Here is a 22,190-nt window from a genome sequence, read left to right on the forward strand (position 1 = left end):
AGGGGAAATATATGCTAATACACCAGTACTAACTCAATTCATACTCAATATGTACAGTTTCTCAATTCTTTGCATATTCAGCTCTACAGTGACTAACAAAAAGGGGGAGATGAGACAAGATTAAATATTGTGCATCAATTTACAGTCTAGCCTCCTTTCTGGAGGAGAGTGATTCTATATGCTGCTCTATTATTTGTGTTGTGGCCAGTTACTGCACTACAGCGAGACATCCCCATCCCCAGGCACAAAAGGCTTTCTCTGAGCACAGACTGCAAGGCCCTATATAGCACCAGATCCAAGGCAAGTGGTGCCTAGGGCAAAGTGGAGGAATGAGCAGAACAGACACCAGTGCATCACTCCAGCGAGTTCAGCACCTCTTACACTATAGAAGCAATAGAGGGCTGTGGTTTATCTTTAATGTGTAACAGGGATATCAGAAAATCCCAAAGATACAGGTCCAAAGACCAGACATTGACAGAGTGTGTGGAGTAGAAACTCCACAAGGCCTCCTCTGGCTCTCTGCGTGTAATATAACAGCACAGCTGCATTGCAAAGGGGAGAGACACTGCTCAGCCTCATTCATGCAGCTCCCCACAAACACTCTAGGTCTTTTGCTGAACTTGTCCTGCAGACTTTCCTAAAAGGAGCAATAAAAAAGCTACTATTTGGCTTCACAACAGATCTCTTGAAACTTCCTGTCCCCCCCACACTTCTCCTGACTAAAAACCCTAAAAACACTAGCACAAGAACGAGCATGTTTAAGCTAGCTGTGATTGTGACTAGATTGGAAATTAAAAGGTGTCAAAATTAAAATAAAATTAGAGGGTCTTTTAAAACACTGATCCTTCAAAAATGACATGCTGCAGAAAAGTAACAAGTGAACCAAAGCAGATTTTCACAGCTTTATGAACAGAAATATGTTATGAGGGTTGGCTGGGAGCGCCAGAAGGTTCCTGATAGTCCTGTCCCCTGCAGATGAGGCAGAAGTATCTCTGGCACGTTCGTTGTCCACTCAGAACATTGTAATTGAATTGTTGTTAAATACTTTTGGACTGTCCCGCAGCAGCTTCCAGAGACAGGAATGTAATAACGCAACTTGAGCTTTGCCAACATGAGACAGGTTCAATACAAACAGCTCATTCAAATCAGGATTCATGGGCTGCACACAGATCCCCAGACATCACACCAGAGCAGTGTACCAAGACAGCTTTCTGGGGAAACCAAGAGTAGCTTTCCAGGGTTACCAGATCTAGCTCCTCACCAGAGGTAACACCATGCAATCCTTTCCACAATCAAATTCTATCCCAGAAGTTTGTTTTTCTTACTCCCGTATTTCTGATTTTTAATTTCCTTCTATTTATAGGACAAATTTATTCAGCAGATTTATAGGCAGATTAAAGCAAAGAGCATTGGCAAGTTAAATATACTTATTTGCATTGAAACAGAGCAGTAAGACCTCACAGGACTTGTCCAGTTACCTGGAGCGACAGCTTGCACTTGAGTCTTATTCTGCACTGTTAAGAGATAAGTAACATTTTTAAAAGAATCTAAGGATCCTTCATCAGTGTTGGCCAACAATATTTATAGCAACAAAAAAGTTCCCTGTGAAGACAGTGAAATACAAAAAATCCATAAGAGCATCTGAGCAGTGTAACTGGAAAAGTTCAGGTACCATGAAACCCGTTAAGTGCTTTGCAAACACTTTTTCTTAAATACTAAAGTACTGCCTTCAGAAGTAACTACGTAAAAGCAATACCCTCTTATTTCAGTAACCTGTTCACTTAAACCTGCCAGCTACTGTGGCCATGGAACTGTTTTCTTTTTACCATTTCTTCTACTTTTGCAGATACAGAACGTGAGCCATATTCTGCTCTTGATGCTTCATTAACAATTGCAAGGTGTCGTAGCTTAAAGTGAACAAATCTGTTGAAAACATTTACATGAGGACAACCATATGCCCAAATTGCACTCAAAAATTTCATTTAGAGGACTTCTGACAACAGCAAGGTGCCACTTCATTGTCAAGTTCTAAGCTGAGTCTACAAAACTACTAAGATGGGAAAAAAATAAATTCATCTGACTAACAAGGACTCAAAATATGCAGAATTCAAATGACAAACCTTCCCAATGGCATTTTCAGATTTCCAGAGAGTAGCACTAAGCAGTTCAGATGGTAAGTATGCGGTTTAATTTATCAAAACGTATGCCAATCTACCAGAAACAAAACAGTATAGGGATAATACAAAGCCTGGCAGACTGCAAAACGCTGAAAGAAAAGATGAACTACTAGATCAATCCTATTTGAACCTTGATCGAGGTAGATGAGTACAGAAGCAATAGCCTTGGCCTGGCAATTAAATTTAAACATAACCATCACCTGGCAGGCTTCAAAGCCTAGTGTGGGATGCTGTCACAGCACGCCGACTGTGTCCCCACTGCACCTGCTTTGGCACCAGGCGAGATGCAGTCACAGAACACCACCGTTCTCTGATTTCCTGGTTCCTCCAGCCAGGAGGGTTTGAGAAAGTTTTGATAGCCACAATTGTTTTATTCCATTTTAGTCTTGATACTTGGGATATACATCCTTCAGCTGGCTCATTTCTAAATCACTTCAGTACTTAAACTGTCACACTTGATGCATAATCTGACACCACAGAGTCATAGTTTGAATATTTCAGTTCTATTACTTTTAATTCTGTACCAGTTAATCATATTTTATTTAAAGGTAAAATGTTAATCTTCTGATGTTAAAAATCATCATACTTTACCTTTTTATGGCCGCATATTAAAATAAGGATAGTTGCCAATTACCTAGAGCCTTTTTTTCAGCATTTAAATGAGAAGTTGACAAGAGGTCAGTTCAGAACCTGTGCAGTGTAACAGCCTGCTCTGCATGACAGAAGCACTCTTAAAATTTCCCAGTACTCTACAAGAGGAAATTAGTATCTCTCACCAATTGCTACCCTGCTTTGATGGATACTATTTTGATCCTGAGTCAAAGGTTTACCAAAAAGCACCTTGCTCCAAATTGTTTGCTACAAACTGGTTGTGTACACTGTTGCAAGCTCAAAACCTTAATAGAAATATACACATAAACATTGTTGTTTTGATATTGCTACTTCTCCCGACTTGAAATATGTCTGTACTGTTGAGATTCACACACGCACACCCCAGAATGAGGTCTTAGACTGCAAGCATTTCCCAGTAGGCATTTTTGTCTCTATCCTTGTCTGCAAAGCAACTAGCAAATTGTTAATCATCTATAATTAAAGACACCATAAGCCCAGAACCCATCAGAGTATATCTCCAGTTTGCTCACGTGGTCCTTTATGCATAAAATCTGCCTTTTCATTTCAGTCCAACTACCCTCCTGCATGTGGGTGCCTCCTTCAAGCCTTCTCCTATGACATCCCCATGAAGAGAAGAAATAAAAAAAAAAAAAAGTAATACACAAGGAAAGTAACAAATCTGAGAGACACCTTTCTCTCAGTCTTTTACTTGACCCTAACTTTTAGACTAAAAAGATTTTCAGAGACATACCACATTTGTATTGTTCAAGGCTGAGAGTATCCGTGAAATGCCATAAATAAGCAACATGTGTACACGTGTACATTTAACCTTTGATGTCACAGAAAAGCCAGCAAGCAGCACCCCAAATCTTTAAGTATATAAGCAGAAGAGAAGAAAGCAGAAAGAAAGGAGCATCACCCAACATCACGTAGGGTAAGTCACTAAAAGCATAGCACTGAGCTTGATATATGCAGGGACACACTTGTTTACTGAGGTCACGATAGGTTCTTATGCAACATTCCTCACATCTCAATATTTACTTCTTCCCGTGACCGCAGCTGTATACTGTAGGCTGCACTCATCAGCTCCACAAGCAAGTGGTTCCAAGATAAAGTTCATACAAAACAAGATGTGAACTATTCATTTCATTTTTAAATGGAAGAAAAGCGGTTCACTTTTGTTGTTCATAGTGTTTTGGCTTTTTACTCAGTCATTTCCTCATGCAGAACTGCAATTACCCACACTCTCTTAGGTTTCTGATGTTCTGCTTCCACTGCTAACTTCACATCATGTATCAAAGCTCTTATGATCCGCGTGCATATAATGAGTCAAAGCAACACATCACACAACAACCATCGTCCCTATTTAACTAGGCAGTGGGTTCACATACCTCCACCTGTCCAGAGAACCACAAAAACAAACAAAAAGTTATTTTAAATGTAAAACTAAACCTGACGACATACAATCCCACGTGCATTTCTGCGGACAAGCACTGAGTCACTAGACTCGGTGAAACATCCTTCCTAAAAAGCAGAGCAGGCACTGCGCTGAAACTTCTCCCTTCCTGAGCCTTCCGCACAGCGATGCCTGCTCCCGGCAGACCCGTCCATGGACTACTGCCTAGTGCAGCAGCTTGCTGGGTAAGGCTCCATGCCTTACACAGCAGGCAGTCTCAAGGTTACAGTATTTTAGTTTCACACAGTCGCTACCTTGAATTTTAGAAGATTCTTCCTCCTTCGTGGAGAAGACAGCTCCCCACCCTGCACAAACAAGGTATCTGTTACGACATTCAGAAGTGACTAGCAGGGGTGAAAGCAAAGTTTCATTTTGTACAGATTATTTAGAATGAAACAAACTATATCTAAAAGTGCAGATATGCTTTTTTATTTCTTTTGCAGTTCAGGGGAGGGGGGAGGGAAAAGCATCTCTGATTTGTATATTAAAGCACAAGCATCTGTCCTACTGATGATATTCTAGGGAAGCACATTAGCATAAAATTTAACGATGTCAAATAAGTGGATGTGAAATAGGGACTGCGTAAAGACACTATTTCCAAGCCTGACAGAAACATCACTGTTTAGAAATGCAAATGAAACCATTATGTTCAATAATTATATGAAAATATGAACAGTTCAGCATGTTTTCCAGCCCTGATGGCGGTTAATGGGATGTACGCTTATGTAAATAACTACTATTAAAGCTAATGCTGAAAAAAACTAATAAATTCATACTAAAGCAACTGATTTAGTACGCTTTTAAACCCCAGCAGTGCTCACTTATTAGAAAGGAGTGCATTCTTATGTTTAGAACTCATTACTGTTACAAGTCACTGCAACTCCATCAATTACCATGCATTAATGAAAATGGGACACATACAAAAAAAATTATTGCCTCTCAGCAGTTTTCTTTAAAGACAAAATATAGGGGTATTACCATCATGGGGCCTTGAGGGGAACTTATCAGCAACATAATCTTTATTACTACAACTGTACTCCCTGTGCTATAACCCTAGGGTATTTTTTGTCCCAAGAAAGGGCTAACCTTTATGTAAAACTGTTGACATGCATGCAGTGAAAGTGGCCATACCACCATCAGTAAAAACTTTCCATTTGCACAATTAAAAAACACTTTTAAATAAACATACACCCACTAGTATGTGAACATGAAAACGTAGGTATGAAATTAACAAGTACGATTCCTGAAACTAGAACATGTAGGCAAAATGCAAATAGAATTATGAATAAAGGGTACAGACGGAAGTGTTGTATGAAGCTCTTGTATCTTGATAAATTCTATTGAGTTTTTCACTTACACTTTTAATGACCTCCTAGAGAGCCACGGAATTAACATTTCAAGGACACTATTCATTCCTCTTTGGATGTTTGCTACAATTCCTTGGCATTATTTGAAAAATTCTTAGCCTTGGTTAAACATTACATTTGATGCTGGAAACAAAACCAACACAATGCTGCTAAAGGAATGAATCCCTCCAGAAATTAAAAGCTGAGGTTTATTGAATATCTGTAACTCTGCAACTGGCCCACTTTCCTTATCTAAGCAGTCTCTGAAAATGAGATATTAATGTAACATCTACTGGATACTAAGAAGTTTAGCGAGGTTGAAAATACTTTTATATTAGTTTGCATCGACTGGCAGCTTGAAGTTAAGGATGGTTTGAAAAAATCCACAAGAGACTATGCACAAAGAACTGATGTCAAGCTGAAAGGGCCAAATGGAGGAGATTCACCTAGGACATCTCTGTCCACACACAGAGGCTAGACAACATCAGTGCAAGATGGCATTTTGTTACCAAAACTCACAGCACAGACTCACAACTCTCCAACTACAAAAGCATACATAAATAATACAGAGAAGGAAAGAAATCATGTAAGCTTTCATCATACATTGAACAGTGACAAAGTTCATATAGGCCAATGACCACTGCAGCAGTCAACATTACAGTAATGCTACGTTTAAGTGCTACGTACTTGAACAGGTAGCAAAACTAGACTTTCATAGGTCCAGCAGTTGACAGCATACAGCAGCAAACCTACACACGATGACAGTCTCTATGACAAATAAGAAAACCCACAAAACTATCTGATTGCTTTCACTAAATCTCTGTTGAAAGAGAGGTATGAAGTGGTTTGCTATCTAGACCATTAAAACTATTTCATGAGCAAAGGCCACTCTGAGGTTAAAAACAGTAAGACAAATTTGCTACTGATTAATAATAAAGCCATTCATTTTATTCTTCAAATCTAAAGTAATTACAAGCCAGAGTATGGCAAATGGATTTAGCAGAAGCCATTACGTCAGAAGAATCCTTTAAAGAAGAACAGTAATTTAAAAGACTAAACTGAATAATGAACTCTCCTGAACAACAATTATTATGAGATTGATTTATTGAAAGTGTATTTAATCATGCAAGAAATGTTTAAACTTTCCAAAATAGTTCAGGGAGACAGAGAAACCAATAGCAGAGTCAGCCCAACGTCCTCATTATAGTTGAGAAGCTGAAGCAGATGGAGAATTCATTTAGTTTAGAAGGATAAAGTACATCAATTTCTCTGAATCCACATTTCTAGTCAATTTGTTACAGTACCAGCTTCAACAATTAATGATCTCATTTTCCCATTTGTGCCTCCTTTTAAGAGATCTCAGTCTTTGTTTCCGAATGAGTCCGAATATCATACGGGAAAATTTAACTCAAAAAAGCATTGCTTTGAAAGATCACATACCTAAAGCCCAATGTTTCAGCAGTAGCCACAAGAGTAGGGTCAAAATTTAGTCAGGTAAGTAACCTAATTTGTTTGAGTGCCTAAAAAAAATCTGCTTTCCACTTAAGACACTGATTTCTACAGAGAAATAACTGTTACCTGACCTATTTCAGGCTTTTTCCTTATGGTAACTCCTGTTAATATATGAGATTGCTGTGGCTGAAGCTACATTTCTAATGACAGGTCCCTCCTGTTAAGTTCAGCCAGGTGCAACTCATCATCATATCCAGTTTTTGAGATCCAAACCAGATAGTATAAATAATATCAAGCCTGCGATCAAGATACCATTCATCCTTCTGAGCTGGAAGACTGGTTATCTGTCAAGCATATACCTCCTAGCCACTATCAACAACCTCACAGAGCACCACCCCCGATCTTCAGCCAGCAAGACTGCAGCTCGGAGACATTAAGAGTCTAGTGTCAGGAACAGATCCCTGTGCTATCAAAGTGTCAAGGAACAGATGAGATATGAGAACGCCACTAGCCCTCTACCCTCACCCCAGTGGGTCTCCAAAATTCAATGCCAGAGCTGCTGGATGGGAACAGCATCTCCTCTTAAATCAGCCACACACAGAATAACGTTGTACTAAGCTTTCCAGTATAAATTACAAAGCCAGCAACCCTGCTTCTCTTATCCCACATCTATACTTCTGTACTGACAGCACCATTTCACAGCCAATCTTGCACCACTGAGTGTAAAGGTTTAGGGCAACAAGCCAATACAGCTCATATGCTAAAAAGGCTGACATTGATTGTTTAGATGCTGCCTGTTGATTCAGGATCATTTCATAATATGGACAACATGGTTAGCTTGTGCTCAAAGGCACTAGGTAGGATTAAACATAGAAAGCTGAGTTTTAAATGAATCTCCAGCTATTGATCCATTTGAACACTCAACATTACAATATGTTTCACCTTGTTTTAGTTTAAAAGTTCATGAAAAATTCAAAATACCTTATTTACCCAATAGTCCTTGACTGATTCTTTTACATTTAAGAAGTTCTAAAATACATACATTATTTAGCCAATACTGCTCTTACAGAATAGCATATAAATATTCAGGGACTTTTTAATAAGTTCAGCTTTTATTCAATGGACCATAATGGTTGCTTAGAAACATTTACCAGTCAGGGACCTATAATAACAGTAAGGGAAACACCTTCAAAGAGTAAAGCAGTTGGATAAAATGGAAGAGAAGAGCAAAACACTAATTTTTCATTCTCCTCACATGCCTTCAAACAAATTATGATACACAAAATGATATACAGGATGCATCCACATATGAAAAACAGGAAGGGAGAAATTTTAAACTATAAGCTGAGACAGCCAACATAAGCAACAGAAGAAAAAGCGTGATAGTAATTCCAATCGCTCAGTTTGTAGCTTGTTGTCATTAATCCTATAGAAAACTTAAGAAAACCACAAATTGGACTCGGACTTAGCCAACTTTAAACACTGAAACTGTTACTGGGTTTTAAATAAACTGTCTGACTTTTGAAAACACTAGGCACAAGTTTTCTGTAAGTGGCAAGGTCTCTTCGCACCAATTTTCTTCTTGCATTTTTAACACTTTTTGCAGGGCAGGGATGAACAAGGCAGGGATCCAACTTCCACATACACACAGAATCATAGAGTATCCTGAGTTGGAAGGAACCCACAGGGAACATCGAGTCCCACTCCTGAACCACATGCTTAACCATATTGTTAATCTCCATATCCTATTTCTGTATGGCACTGTGTGTTGTCAATGGGAGTTCAAACCAACTGTCCTTTTGCGAACGGCAGCACTGGGGAGGCACACACACACCTCATAAGCACAACACCAGGACAATACATGCAACAAAGTACATTGCCAAAGGCTTTTATGCAACGCCCATTGTTTTGCTTCTCCACCTGTGATGACAATACTGGTGGGTCAGATTTAAAAAGGAAATGAAAGGGAATAAAGGGAATAAAATTTATCCTCCCATTCTCAAAAAAGAAAATTCAACATTACAGAGAAAGTAAAGCATAATACAGAACAGTCACATAAATTCTATAGCCTCATACCTGCTTTCCTATCATTTTGCTCTTTGGCATTAGTCAAATTTTCTTCCAAAAAATAACGTTAATTCTCGATTAACACAGAAAAACAGGAAGAGGAGGAAATATGGAAGTAGAACTAATTTACAAATATATGCAAGAGCAACATAATTAGCAGTACTATTGCAAAACTAAAACTGTTTTATTAAAGACTCCACATAATGTTTGTAAGAAGCCCATTATTCTTCCAGCAAATTAATATTCTATCTCACCAACAATATCAGAAAATGAACTTTTTTTAGTTAAATTAATATTCTTGTTAACTGCATGCAAAATCAAGTAATTAAGTAGTGCTAAGTAGTTATAGTATTAAGGACATATGTAAAGAGCCTGTGATCATGTTTAGACTAGCCAATTAAATCATATAGGATTTGCTGTATGAACTTGGCTGAGTCTTCAAATCAACAGATCTTAGTCAGAAAATAATTCCACCAAAAAGCTTAAGAAATGCAGGTACTTTCTAAATATAAGCCAAAACAAACATTTAGTAAGGCTGCTGAGTTTAAATTTACATAAAGAAAAAAAAGTTTGCAATAGAGAGAATCTCTTCACCACTTTTTCTCCCTATTCTTTGTCTCCAAAATGCTTGTTCTGGCAAGGAAATACATGTTCCTTCTCATAGCTTAGAATTCTATACCAATGTTTTATTATTTATTTTTAAGAAGTTTCCTCTTACCAAAGTAAGAAATATTTGCAGAAATGTTAACGCTGTTTTTGCTTCCGCATTTATGCAAGAGCATCAAATTTAGATTAGAAAATCCTTAATGGTGATAACAAGAAAAGCTAAAGACCATAACATAATTTCTCTGGGCTTTGAAATAACAGTAGTATTTGTTTCTTAATAATCTCATTATTATTGTTTTTTTCCTAAGACATCTATCATGACAGTACTGGGGCATCTTACAAAAGATAATTCCCCACTTCTTAAATTAAATCATATTTGGGACCTAAGTTAATAATGAGTGCTTGAAAAAAAGCCAGAAAAAAAAAAAAAAAGGAAAGTCAAAAGCTTTTCTCTTAGCAGCTCCTAGCATAAGTAGAAGGAATAACACAAATAGCCTACGCGCACATGACACAAACTGCTTCTCCCTTATTTTGAAAATGGAAACGAAACATCAGAAATTTCAAAGGACATTTAAGTTGCAAGTCAAACACTCCAAAGAAAATGCTAGAATTTAGATTGTTGGTATGTATCCAACATGATCTGAGGATACAGCATCGAAAAGACAAATACTAAATGGGAATGCCAGAGTTAGACTGCACGTGGTGGTCCTTCTCGCATAAGCTTTCTCCAGCATTGTTTCAAAGTTTGAGTGACGCTACAATGCACTGAACCAACACGTACCATTTTACACCAACCGTCTCCCAACCATCTGACCGATCCTAGGTCACCTGCCCCCAGTGCTGCTTCCTCCTTAACCCGAATTCCTCAACCCAAACACTTCTAAACTCATCAGTCACAGTCTTCAGTCACAAACTTCCAAGTCTTTCCTTCCAGCCAGGCTCTAGTGCTCTTTCCTCAAGCGCAGCCTTCACTTCCATTCTAACATACTGCTTAATCTTTCCTATCAGGAGATTCACCACTTACAGACACAAGATCCATATCTCTGCCTAACTCAGCTTCCATTTTTTTCCTTTTGCTTCTATTCATTGAAAACATGGTCATTTTCACTATTTTGACACCAAACTCCTTCACCTCTCTACTCTCTCCCTTCCACAAGTCATTCTCATTTGACTCATGCCTCTCCTTCTACATGTCCAGATCCCCCTGACACAGGATGCAGCCAGTTCCATGCCCCATACACAACAGCCTGAGCCAGAGATGCAATGGGAATGCTTATATTGTGCAGGTGACCTAAAATTTGTGCTTTGAAAGAAACAGAGAACATGTTACTGGATTTTTCCAGAGTTTATAAATTTGGCCCAACGTAGATTTTAATAAGAACAGAAGAATTCATAATCACAGCACGCATACCTTACATCACTTAGTATCTCCTCTCCAAAGAACAGTGCACCAGAACCTATTAGATACAAGCCTGCAGGAGTTTCACATATGCAAAATAAGGTTTGATCCTCTTTTGTTTCTGGAGCTCATTAGGACACTTTAGGTCAAGGGTTGTTTTGTTGTGTTTTGTTTTTTTTTTTGAAAAAAAGTCACACGCTTTTAGACATGGACACACCATGTGAAAAACTAAGCCAAAATAGCTCCTTTTGACCAAATCATAAGATAATGTGTCAGGTCTGATGCTGCTGCTTTAGGGAAAAGACATAGCCTAGATGACTACTTAAAATCCCTCATTTTCTTTCATTCTATGATAACAAGGTTTTGGCAACCCTAACAACAGGCTGGCCTACTTACAATTCACAGCATGCTCATCAGTTTTGTCCTCCATTAATGGTATGCCCTAGTAAGATCTGCTCAAATTTCAAAGTTACAACCACGGGAGAAGAATGGAACTGACTTGAAGTTTGCATGAAATTTTTTACATGAAATTTGCTGATCCTCACCCACACAGTACTGACCAAAGAAAATGTAGATTTAGGCTTTGGAGAGATGCAGTTCTACAGTTCTACATACTCAAGGCTCTGCAGTGAAATCAGTGCATACCACCTCTTCTCCTACCCCCCATGCTTTTGTCATAGCTCATCAACAACGAATTCAAATAGATGAGTCCACAGAGAATCTCAAAGAAAAAAAATCAGCCACAACAAAATGAGAAATTTCTGCTTCTAAAGTTAGGAGTTCAAGCACACAAAGCATATCCTTGCTGCAAGAGTCTTAATAAGGAAAAGACGACAACTCCCTGAAAAAGCACACACTCCCATGTTATTCAAATTAAACCTCTACCAAGCTGAAGTTACACTTCACTGGATAGCTGTAGCTGTTATATCAGAAGCACTGATTTATTATTGTAGGGTAATTTTAAACACTGGGGTAGATAAACTAATTTTATAGAGAATAAATTAGCTTTGGGAAAAAAAAAAAAAAAAGTATGTGAAATTGATTTTACTATACTTGAAAGTTTTTCCTTATGTTATTATATTCCTGATATCTTATTTGCAAGTGAACTCTGTATATTTCAGAAGAATTTCAAGTTTATGTACTTGAAAATAGCCAGAATCCATATTCTACTTTGGCAAGTCATTTCTACCATTCCTTGGCTCTGCAACAAGCTTTGAGAGATCAGAAATTAACTGATTAGGGATACACAAAGGATCTTGAATCATTCATGTATGATAGGCAAATATTCCTATAGTTAAAATTATATTGGTTTAAATTATCTTGTTTTATATTTCTAGGTTTTATAGAGTTTTATGAAGTGTAAAATTGCATATATTAACCTTCTGCCACGTCTTTCTGACTTCTGAAAAAGTATTCTTGCTTGTGCAGTCTATTTCTAGTAAACAAACAAAAGCAATAAAGCAAAAAAGCAAGCATGGCTACTTCCCAGTAACCAAATAAACCTCAGATGAATTGGTGAAAGCTTTCTGTAGGTAAATCAATACATACATGCGTATGATATATACATATATATATATATATATATGTATCAGGAACCTAACACCCCACCCACATTCATGGGTTGAATGAATATGTAAGGCATAACATACTAAAAAACACTAACTTCAGTGTAATCAACGTGAAAGATTTGCAATTACATCTAATAGATCTTGAATACATGAGATTTATTATTTTCCAGGAAATGTTCCATACCCATTTAAGCTTGTTCATGTGTATATTATTTAGTACAGACAACAGACCAAGTTCTTTCTATCAGTATTACTGCCACTAGACTGCAAGGGGATCTGCTGAATTATCAAGGGCAATCCCCTGCTGTGAGAACCAATGGATCAAGGAATTCCTTTCATAAGCCAACCAAGATTCACGAGAATAAAGCTCCCCTCTCCAAACATTCCAGTGCTTAACTGCAAAATGTGATTCCTCAAGTTTTCCAGAGCCCTCCTCTAACTTTATGCTTCAGTTTTTGGACTGTTTACCTCCATTGATTGCCATTCCAAGCCTGGCCTACAGCCTGAAGAGTCCTTTTTTGTGTCAGCATTCGCTCTTCCCCTACTCACTTCACCACCATCTCAACCTACTTCTCTGTGGTTGGTCACTACTCACAAGTATAATATACACACTACAGCCCCTTCTCAGAAAATAGGTTCTCCCTTCTCTCTAGCTTTTCTAAGTTTATTTTTAACTTGAGCAAGGGATGACTCAGGACTGAAAACAGCACTATACACTAGTTTTCAACAACACAATACAACAGCATTAGTATCCTCCCCTACTTGAAATGCAGGTACTGATGAATTACATACTATTTGCTTTTACTGTCGTTGCAGCATTATCTCCTTTCTGTAGTCAACCATTAGCCTTCAGAGGAATTTAACAACAAAGCATCAAAATCAACAATTTGGGGAGAAATGAACAAGAGCATTTTGTAAAGACATATCCCATCACACTGAAGGAAAGCTGTACTTCCTGCAAGATCATTTTGCATGAGATATTCCAGGACTGGGACTAAGCATATGCAGTTTTAACAAAAATGGAAGTCACACAGTCTGTAAAAAAAAAAATCAGCTAACCTTATATTAATAAAAAAGGCTAAGCCAGCTAAACCCTGTAGTACATATTTATACGGTTTAAATGCCTTCAATGTTTGCTGCCTTTCTCTGGACTCGCACTGGAATACCATGCAAGATAAATTTCAGACCTCAATTACAACAACCTAACAGGATTAAAAGAAAAAAAATCTATAACCATATTTTAATGCACAAATTCCTTATTGTCGTTTCTAGTTGACAAATATCTATTTCATAGCAAAACAACATCATAGGAACAGCTGGATGGCAGTTTTAAGCTCAAATGAACCAGCATCACATGCTGACAAGTCATCTCTCTGATTGCTTTTGAATGGCAGCACATGCAGATTTATTCTCTGCCATAAATTAGAACAATTATTTCTCTGTAGTTCACTTTTTATTTCAGACAGTGAGCCCTTGCACACATTTTTAAAGGATATCTTCCCTTTCCTTGATGATAAGTTCATTCTGTTCCTCTAGCTGTCTGATCTTCTTCTCAAATGACTCCTGTTCAGCTTTCAGCCGTTCTTCTGTTACCTCCTTTTCTTCACTTACCCTGAAAAGAATTGAAAGAAATAAAATAAATGCCCATAACCACAGTGCCCGACTTCCAATTCCTTTGCTTTCCAGGTAAGTGAATAACACCCTCTCCACCTGTAAAAAGCTCAGTTTCTCATAATGTTTATTTTATCACAGTACAATGGAAGTTGCATATGACAAGGCAAGAAATTATTTTTTCAAAGACACCGGTCTCACAACAGTGCATGCACATTAACGTGCAGCACAGAACTACAAAGTAAGGATCTGAACCTACAATGTGATCTGTGCAGTCTGATTTTCTGCAGCCGTAATGAAGACACACTGGGATCCATACAAGCCTAGAGCATATAGATAGAAAACTCAAGTGGGAGAGCTTTAGCTGCTGAGACAGAAAGAAAATTGAAAAACTTTTCTCTTTCTAAAACTATGAGCTAATTCTTCTTTTACATTTACTTGTCAAATGTAAGTCCAGGAAATGAATCTTTTTCTTGTTAGTTTTCTCCAAACAAAACACTTTGGCCTCTTCTGGGGATCTTAAAATATCAAGCCGCAGGAGTAAATTTTCCTTTCTGTCCGGGCCATGGCACCCTGTATTTTGCTGCTCAGTGTAAATAATCGGATCAAGATTAAAAGATAACAATGCGAGAAAGGTTTACAGTGATCATTTATTCTGCATCTCAAGGGGAGACTGTAAAAATAGCTATTCTGCTATCATGTAGGCAAGATGACCATTATGCACAGATGATCCTGTAACTGTGTTAAAAATGTGGGTCAGAAGTCATGGTTCTATAAAAGCTCTACATAGATACTAAGTAATAAGTTTAGACTAATAAATATTATTGCTCTGCACTTGGGCAATTTCTGTTGCTGAAGGCTCTTAAAATACAGCCTTTTATGCTGGTGAAAGAGCTGCTACAACGCAGGTGACAGGAGACCAAAGTAGTATCACCTTCAGAAAATTTCAAATTTTAACTTCAAGCTAAACAATCCTATAGGAAGAAAAAAAGGAAATATATATATATATATGCACATGGACTGTGTCATCAGACTTGCTGACATCCTTAACAGAGAGAACCCCATTCAGGGACAGAGCCACCTTTGACATCATCACCTTTCCCTTAATAGGACACGGAGGTGTTTTGATATTCCAGCAAAAAAGCCATAAATATAATTAGGTTACCACTATGGGGTGAGCTACAGACAGACAGCGATCCCCAGCTCTAAGACTGACCTACAGCCAAACTAAGACTGACCACAACAGCTCAAACAGACAACACGAAGCTGTAAAATAATTGGTAACATTGAAACTTGCACCTTTTGTCTACAAACATCAAGACTGAAAAATAATACATAGTATATAAACAGATTTCATGAGTTAGGACAGTTTGAAAGCTAGGAATAAGCTGTTAGTGTTATAGTTTCTAAATTACACAAAAAGACATGGATTTAGCATCAAAATATTCCATTATTCACATGCCCATGGCCTTATCTTACAACCCTATGCTCTAGCAGTGTTCATCAAGCCATTCCTAGGCTGCCTTCCCTCCCCTCAAACAGCTGTACGAACTGTGGATCCGCTCCCAAAGCCCATGTGCTTCTGCAGATGAGCAGGCAACAAGCTTCTGAAAGCTATCAGCCACACATCCTTGCTCCTCGATGCAGTTACAGGTATGGTACATATGCTACATGCTGCAGACCCATCCTTTTCCATCTAAACCCAACCAGTTTGTTTTCTCTGAATCTAGAGCAATCAGGTAAAGTGACTAGAGCACATATGACCTACTTGGCACTATAATCAGCAAAAGATGCAACAATGCCTAAAATGCTCTAAAGAGTAGTAGAGAACAGAGAATAAAAGCCTGCAATTAGAAAAACTGAATGAAGGCAGCAAATAGATGAAGGACAGGAATGAAGCAAAAATTGGTGAAAAAGAGATCAGAAGAGGGGACAAGTATTGTCTCCAGGGTACTATATAAGGAGGGATACTTGCTTAATAACTAGAGGAGTGATGCTGCAGTAGCAGACGGTTCAGGACAACTCAAATACTGGGCCATGCTTGCATCTAGGAGTATTAAAGTGAAACAACAGGACAGAAGAATTAGATATAGAAAGAACGAACTAAGTGCTAGGAGAACTGGACTAAACCTAGCATGTTTTACCCATATCTGGATTCTGTGATTTGCTGCTTGTATCAGTTTGCATCACATTAACGCGCTGTGTTTGTATTTAACACAGATCACAGCAAGCTGTCATACTCCCAGACACATGAATATACTGTGCCACATATCTTATGCAGTAAATGACTGAGAACAGTAAGTGATCTTCGAAGAAACGTGGCAATATGTGTTTATGTATCACAAAGCAGGAGACAGCCCATAAAGGGCAGGCAAGATATAGAAGACAGTTACTCACAGGAGGTGGCAAAAGGAAGTTGGAGAAAAGGAATACAAGAATGTCATCAGATTATGCTGGATTTATGTCACATCCTATACATAGCTCAGTAAGGTTTTTTTTTATATCCTTATTTCCTTGCCTTCTGGCAGTAAAGAACAGATGATTTTTAGCAGAACTAGGAAGGACTTCACTGCTGCCAAGCCGCAACATAAGAAGGCTCACAGTACTCCTAAGAAGGATTTTCACCTGATTTTCTTCTGCTTGTGGTCAGAAAACAGCAGTAAAAGGAAAAAGGTGCCCCAGCTACAGGGGCACAACTGCTCCATTGGACAACACACTTGTATTCAGCTTGACTGTCGTTGTCTGCAGCAGCAAACAGAGGACTGACAGCTGAGAGGGAAGACAACAAATCAGTAGAACTATCCCTGATGTTCAACGCCTGCAATATTTCCTTGCATACAATTTACATTCAACTAACTTGTGGCATGGGATATACAAACTTTGTTCAAGATTTGTTTTAAATTCAACGCTTTGAAGCTTATGTAATTCCAGATGCACCTAAATAAAGATCTTAATTTTATTTTACAGGAGCCTCTGTAGAAAAAAAAAATCACGATGCAGATATATCGACAGAAACCCCTCCTAGGACATCAGCCTTAGGGTTCCAGTTAATTCCTAATTCACCAGTTCCAATCATGGTGTGCTCCCAAATCCACTGCTGCTGGTAGTTCTGCCTGTCTTGGTGGAAGAAACTTAGCAACAAGTTTGCTGATGACACAGACTCATTCCACTGATGAAACAGGATTGATGTTCTCCAGGTAGAATTTTTGAAGCCAATGCATGGGTCATCAGCACTAAGTTTTATTTGTTTAATGAGAACTGGCATGCGCAAGGAAGAGCCATGATAATGCTATCAATGCCATGCTAGGGACAAAATTCAGAAGTGACTCTTCTTGACGGAAAGAGCCTACAATGAGGTGGGTAGAAGGGGAGGGGGAGAAGTGCTGATAAAGCAAATGAAAAAGAGTATTTTGTACTTTATAAAAGTGTGAGGAAAAATGAGCTTTTACCAAGAGAAATCCAAATGCAATGAGAACTTTGGCTGAGCAAGACAGAGAAGACAAAATAAATGAAAAGCACAGACTGTACTGGGATCTGTTCACTCAGATCTCACTGATCAGTCACATACTTGCTGGGAACATTTGCCTTTCAGGAACTCTTGCTTGATTCTAGTCCGCTAGCAAGCCGGCCAAGATTAAAGTATTTTGGTGACTGTTCCTGAAAACCACAAGTTTTACATTCCAAGCAAAAAAACAGAGCAAGGACCAAAGTAAGGGCATCACACAAAGCCCAGCACACATGGGACCAAGGCAATGCAATTCAGTATTCCAAGTGCAAGATGTGCACCAAAAAGATGAAACAATAAGTTTATTGCCAGACTTGATCACAACATGCCTTCAGTAGAACTGGGCAATGGTGACATTTAGGAACAGCACTGCGGGAAAACAGAATGGCAGCGTTTTTGTCTAGGGGCACTGTTCACAAATTTGATACATTTTACTTGAGTGTAACAAGCAGTCTGTATAAATTAAAAAATAACCAAAAAACTCCAACAATCCCATAATTGAAATTGCTGCACAATGGATAAGTTTTATGATATGCAGCTTGCAAAATAATACAAAACTAGATCTCACAGCATGAATTTATAGCTGCAAATGACTTTTTAAGTACAATAGGTAAGTGTGATTGGTGATGCAATAATTCTAGGCATGCTTTACCTATCAACAAGAAGTAATTTCCATACAAGCTTAGGGATATCTCATTTGCAGTCTCACTGCCTGACTAATTAAGAGAACTCCAGCAGAATATTGTCTCTTAAAGTAACACATACAAAACAAAACTAAAAAAAAAATATTGACGTGGAAGTTAAAGCCAGATAACAATTTGGTTAAATACGAGATAAATATGGGTAAACCCATGACAGCAGGCAGCCCAAGAGGGCTGACATCCTTAACAGATTTAGATTCCCATTTTCACCTTTTGTTGGAAAATTTCCATTTTAGTTGGTCAATTTCTTCTTCATATCAGACCAAGAAGTCCATATAATGCAATGCTAGTAGACAAGACTAGTGTCACTGACAGATCCCTAGAAAGAGTTTGGGATTCCTGTGACAGAGGAAGGAGGAAGCATTTTCTCCAGGAGGTACAAAGGGCTGTCTAAAAGCTGTTTTTCTAGCTGCCAGATACAAGTCATTCTGGGCACACCACTGGCCTTTGCCAGAAAGACACTCATCTGATAGCAAAAAAATTCATTTTGTATCTCATTTGAAAAGGGCAATCACTCCCTCCCCTGTGTGAATAAGGGCATTAGGATACCTTTCTACCTAAACTGCTTTCAAAGATATGTTTGCAAAGACAACAGGGAGCCAGCTTTCCCCAAGTATTCTTACCTCAAGTAAGATAAACAGAGGAGTTAGATACAAATTCTCAACACTATGAGCAAAAATATCTTCAGTGAACTATTCTATGCATCTTAGTCTATTCATTCAAAATAAATTTGCATGTCTGAGCTGCACTTTTAACTGTGCATGCAGAGTTATTTGTGATGCACGTGTCAAAGGAGGAGCCCGAAAGTCACAACACGACAGCTGTGTATCAGCTAGGAATGAGGCGAATGCTTGCAAGCACGCGCACATACTTTCCCTGCAAAGTTATGACCCTCTTCACGCAGCCAAATGCTGAGAGCTCTTAAAATCTGCCTACCACTTTTAAAACATTTCACTCCAGGACACCTTGTGACCATTCTCAGTAAGGCATTTAGCAAGTCCGTAATGCTCAACAGTCAACGGGCTAGGTCCCAAGGGGCCTTGCCCTGCTCCCTCTTGGAAGAGGCTAATGTGTCCTGACATCAGCGCTGAGTACAAGGGCAGGAATCTTTGAGTGTCTTCACTGTGTCACTGCTCATTTCATTACATAACCTGATGACTGCTTTAGGAGTAGCCTGCAGTAACAAAAGCTGAGAGAAAAGTCTTTTTATTTGCCTCTTAAAAGACCTCTGCTTGTAGGGAGAGTTAAAATTTGCTGTTACTGTGCCTGCCACTTTCCCCACCATGCCAGCAGCACCTTGCTATAAACAGGGTAGTGCCGTGCTGGCTGTTTTTGAAAATCATGGCTCGTCACACTCAAGAATTTCCCATTTAGTCACAGAGCATTTTGGCATTCATGGGCATGACTCATTCTGCTCAGAATTTCCCCTACAAAAACAACATGAACAGAATCTGCTGGCACAATTAAAATAAAAACTACAATGTTCCAGCCGTTTAAGTTTGGACCCAGTCTGCCTCTCTTTACATCTTAATCATAGAATGGACCACAGAATGGTTTGGGTTGGAAAGGACCTTAAAGCTCACCCAGTGCCACCCCCCTGCCATGGGCAGGGACACCTCCCCCCAGCCCAGGCTGCCCAAAGCCCCATCCAGCCTGGCCTTGAGCACTGCCAGGGATGGGGCAGCCACAGCTCCTCTGGGCAGCCTGGGCCAGGGCCTCACTGCCCGCTGAGTAAAGAATTCCTTCCTAACATCTAATCTAAATCTCCCCTCTCTTAGTTTAAAGCCATTTCCCCTTGTCCTGTCACTATCTACTCATGGAAAGAAGGAAAACAGATTGGGTATGTTCATAGGAAAAATAATGGTTAGATTGATAGGTGGCAACAGAGCAAAAACTTAGATTTTTTTAGACTAGAAAGAAGGATTAGAGAGGATACAGATGAGTCCTTCTGCTGGACCCTGTCTCAAAATTCAGTCAAGCCCCTAACAGCTAATGTGATGTCAGCCACTGGACTCTCCAGCAGCAGAGCATGAGTTGAGCACAGTAACTGGATTTTTCAAAGGAAGAGATAAAGCCTGCATTACAATTTACTCACACCAAGACAAAGCCCCACACTTCAGCATATTAGGTGATACACGGGCACACACCTTCCCAATGTTCAAAAGTGCATTGGGAATGAGAGTTGGACAAGGAGAAGAAAAAATATGAAGAGAAAGAAAAGTACATTAGTTCCCCTTCAGCAGCTGCAAGAGTCAAGTAAGAGACCGAAATTCTGAACTGCTCAAGCAAAGCTTGGTTGAAATGCCTCAGGAGTTAATCATATTTTGTCACTGGTTTCCATGCAGACAGAATTTTGCCACCATACACCTGCTCTCATGCAGGCAGTTATGTACCAATCTATTTCTGCCCACCATCCTGCAATAAGCATGCAGGAATTAGTTCCAACTACCATCATTCTCGTTCATAAATAGTAGCAAAACAAGGAATGGTGAATTATAGCACTGGTCAAGTGAGATCTTTATTATTCCAATTATTTACTATAAGACAGTCTTCCTGGAAAACTTTCAGCATTGTGCTGGTTCTTTGTCTTCTCTGATATAACAGAGTACGTCCTACTGCGTGTAAAAACCCTCCATCATTACCACGACTCGAGATGAGAATTATGAAGAGTTTTAAAAAAGTGACGAGGTGAGCGGAATTAAAGTTCAACTTCCCTATTACTCTGCAACGGACTTCTAATTACATCCAATAAAAATATGATTAGGTTTAAAAATAAAAGAGAACTAAGTATAAAATAATAGTGTTCCACTAATTTTACTTTTCAAAATTAATGTTGCTGCACCTTCTATTTTTCTTCGAAGAAATGTCAGGCAGAAATATCAAACTGTCCTCAGGGAAAAATCACAGCATCTGAGATTTAAGAAGAATCCCATGCTCAAATGAGTTAGTGTACTAGTATTCTCTAGGGAGCAGTGTATTATGAGGAACAATGTAATAAAAGACTTTTTTAAATATTAGAATATACCTCTATATATCAACAGTGGCAACAGTGTCCGAATAGCTCTAACAGCTGACAATTTGTAACCAGGCTTCCCAGCAATCTACTCTTTATGACACCCTTAACTAGACATTTTCTAACACAAGGTAGGATAAAATAGGGTTGCAAGCATGACGAACTTCAGAAATTACTAAAATACTGTATAGCAAGAAAACCTATATTGGTACAAATTATTATCAGGCAAAACGGTCCACTGGATGGGGATAATCAGAGAGAAAATATTCCTAGCTGCACCAGAGACTTATTGCGTGACCTTGAACAGGTAACTTAATCCCTCTGCCCATATTTTCCTACATAAAAAGAAAAAGAATAAAGGCTGTAATGCTCACCAATTACTGCGCATATAAAATCTGTGACAAAAGTACTTCATTAGTACTTAAGAACTTGCATTTTGTTCTAGAAAAAAACTTAGCCTTTAAGTTCTCAGTGTGGACACTAACTTTTAGCCTAAAGGACCTAAGATCATCTCACAAGGTTTTCTCTTCTGGTGTTGTAAGAAAACCTGCCACGTGTTCCTCAGTTTTAGAGGCATTGTGTAAGAAGCATATTTCCAGAAACTCTGAAGAGTAAGGGACACAGAGTGGAGGGGGAAGAAAAATCTCCTCTCTCAAATCCAACTTTATTTTTAACAT

General features: G+C 38.7%; 1 protein-coding gene across 1 annotated transcript in view; it reads right to left on the reverse strand.

The window, feature by feature from the left end:
- Positions 1-22,190, reverse strand: part of KIAA1328 — a 172,203-nt gene that overhangs the window by 139,098 nt on the left and 10,915 nt on the right. The window contains exon 5 of the mRNA XM_082782847.1: positions 14,180-14,295. Coding sequence (XP_082638973.1) covers positions 14,180-14,295 — 116 coding nt within the window. The remainder of the gene's footprint in view (positions 1-14,179; positions 14,296-22,190) is intronic.

The sequence above is a fragment of the Aythya marila genome, assembly GCF_965140915.1.
Source record: "Aythya marila genome assembly, chromosome: Z".
Taxonomy (NCBI): Eukaryota; Metazoa; Chordata; class Aves; order Anseriformes; family Anatidae; genus Aythya; species Aythya marila.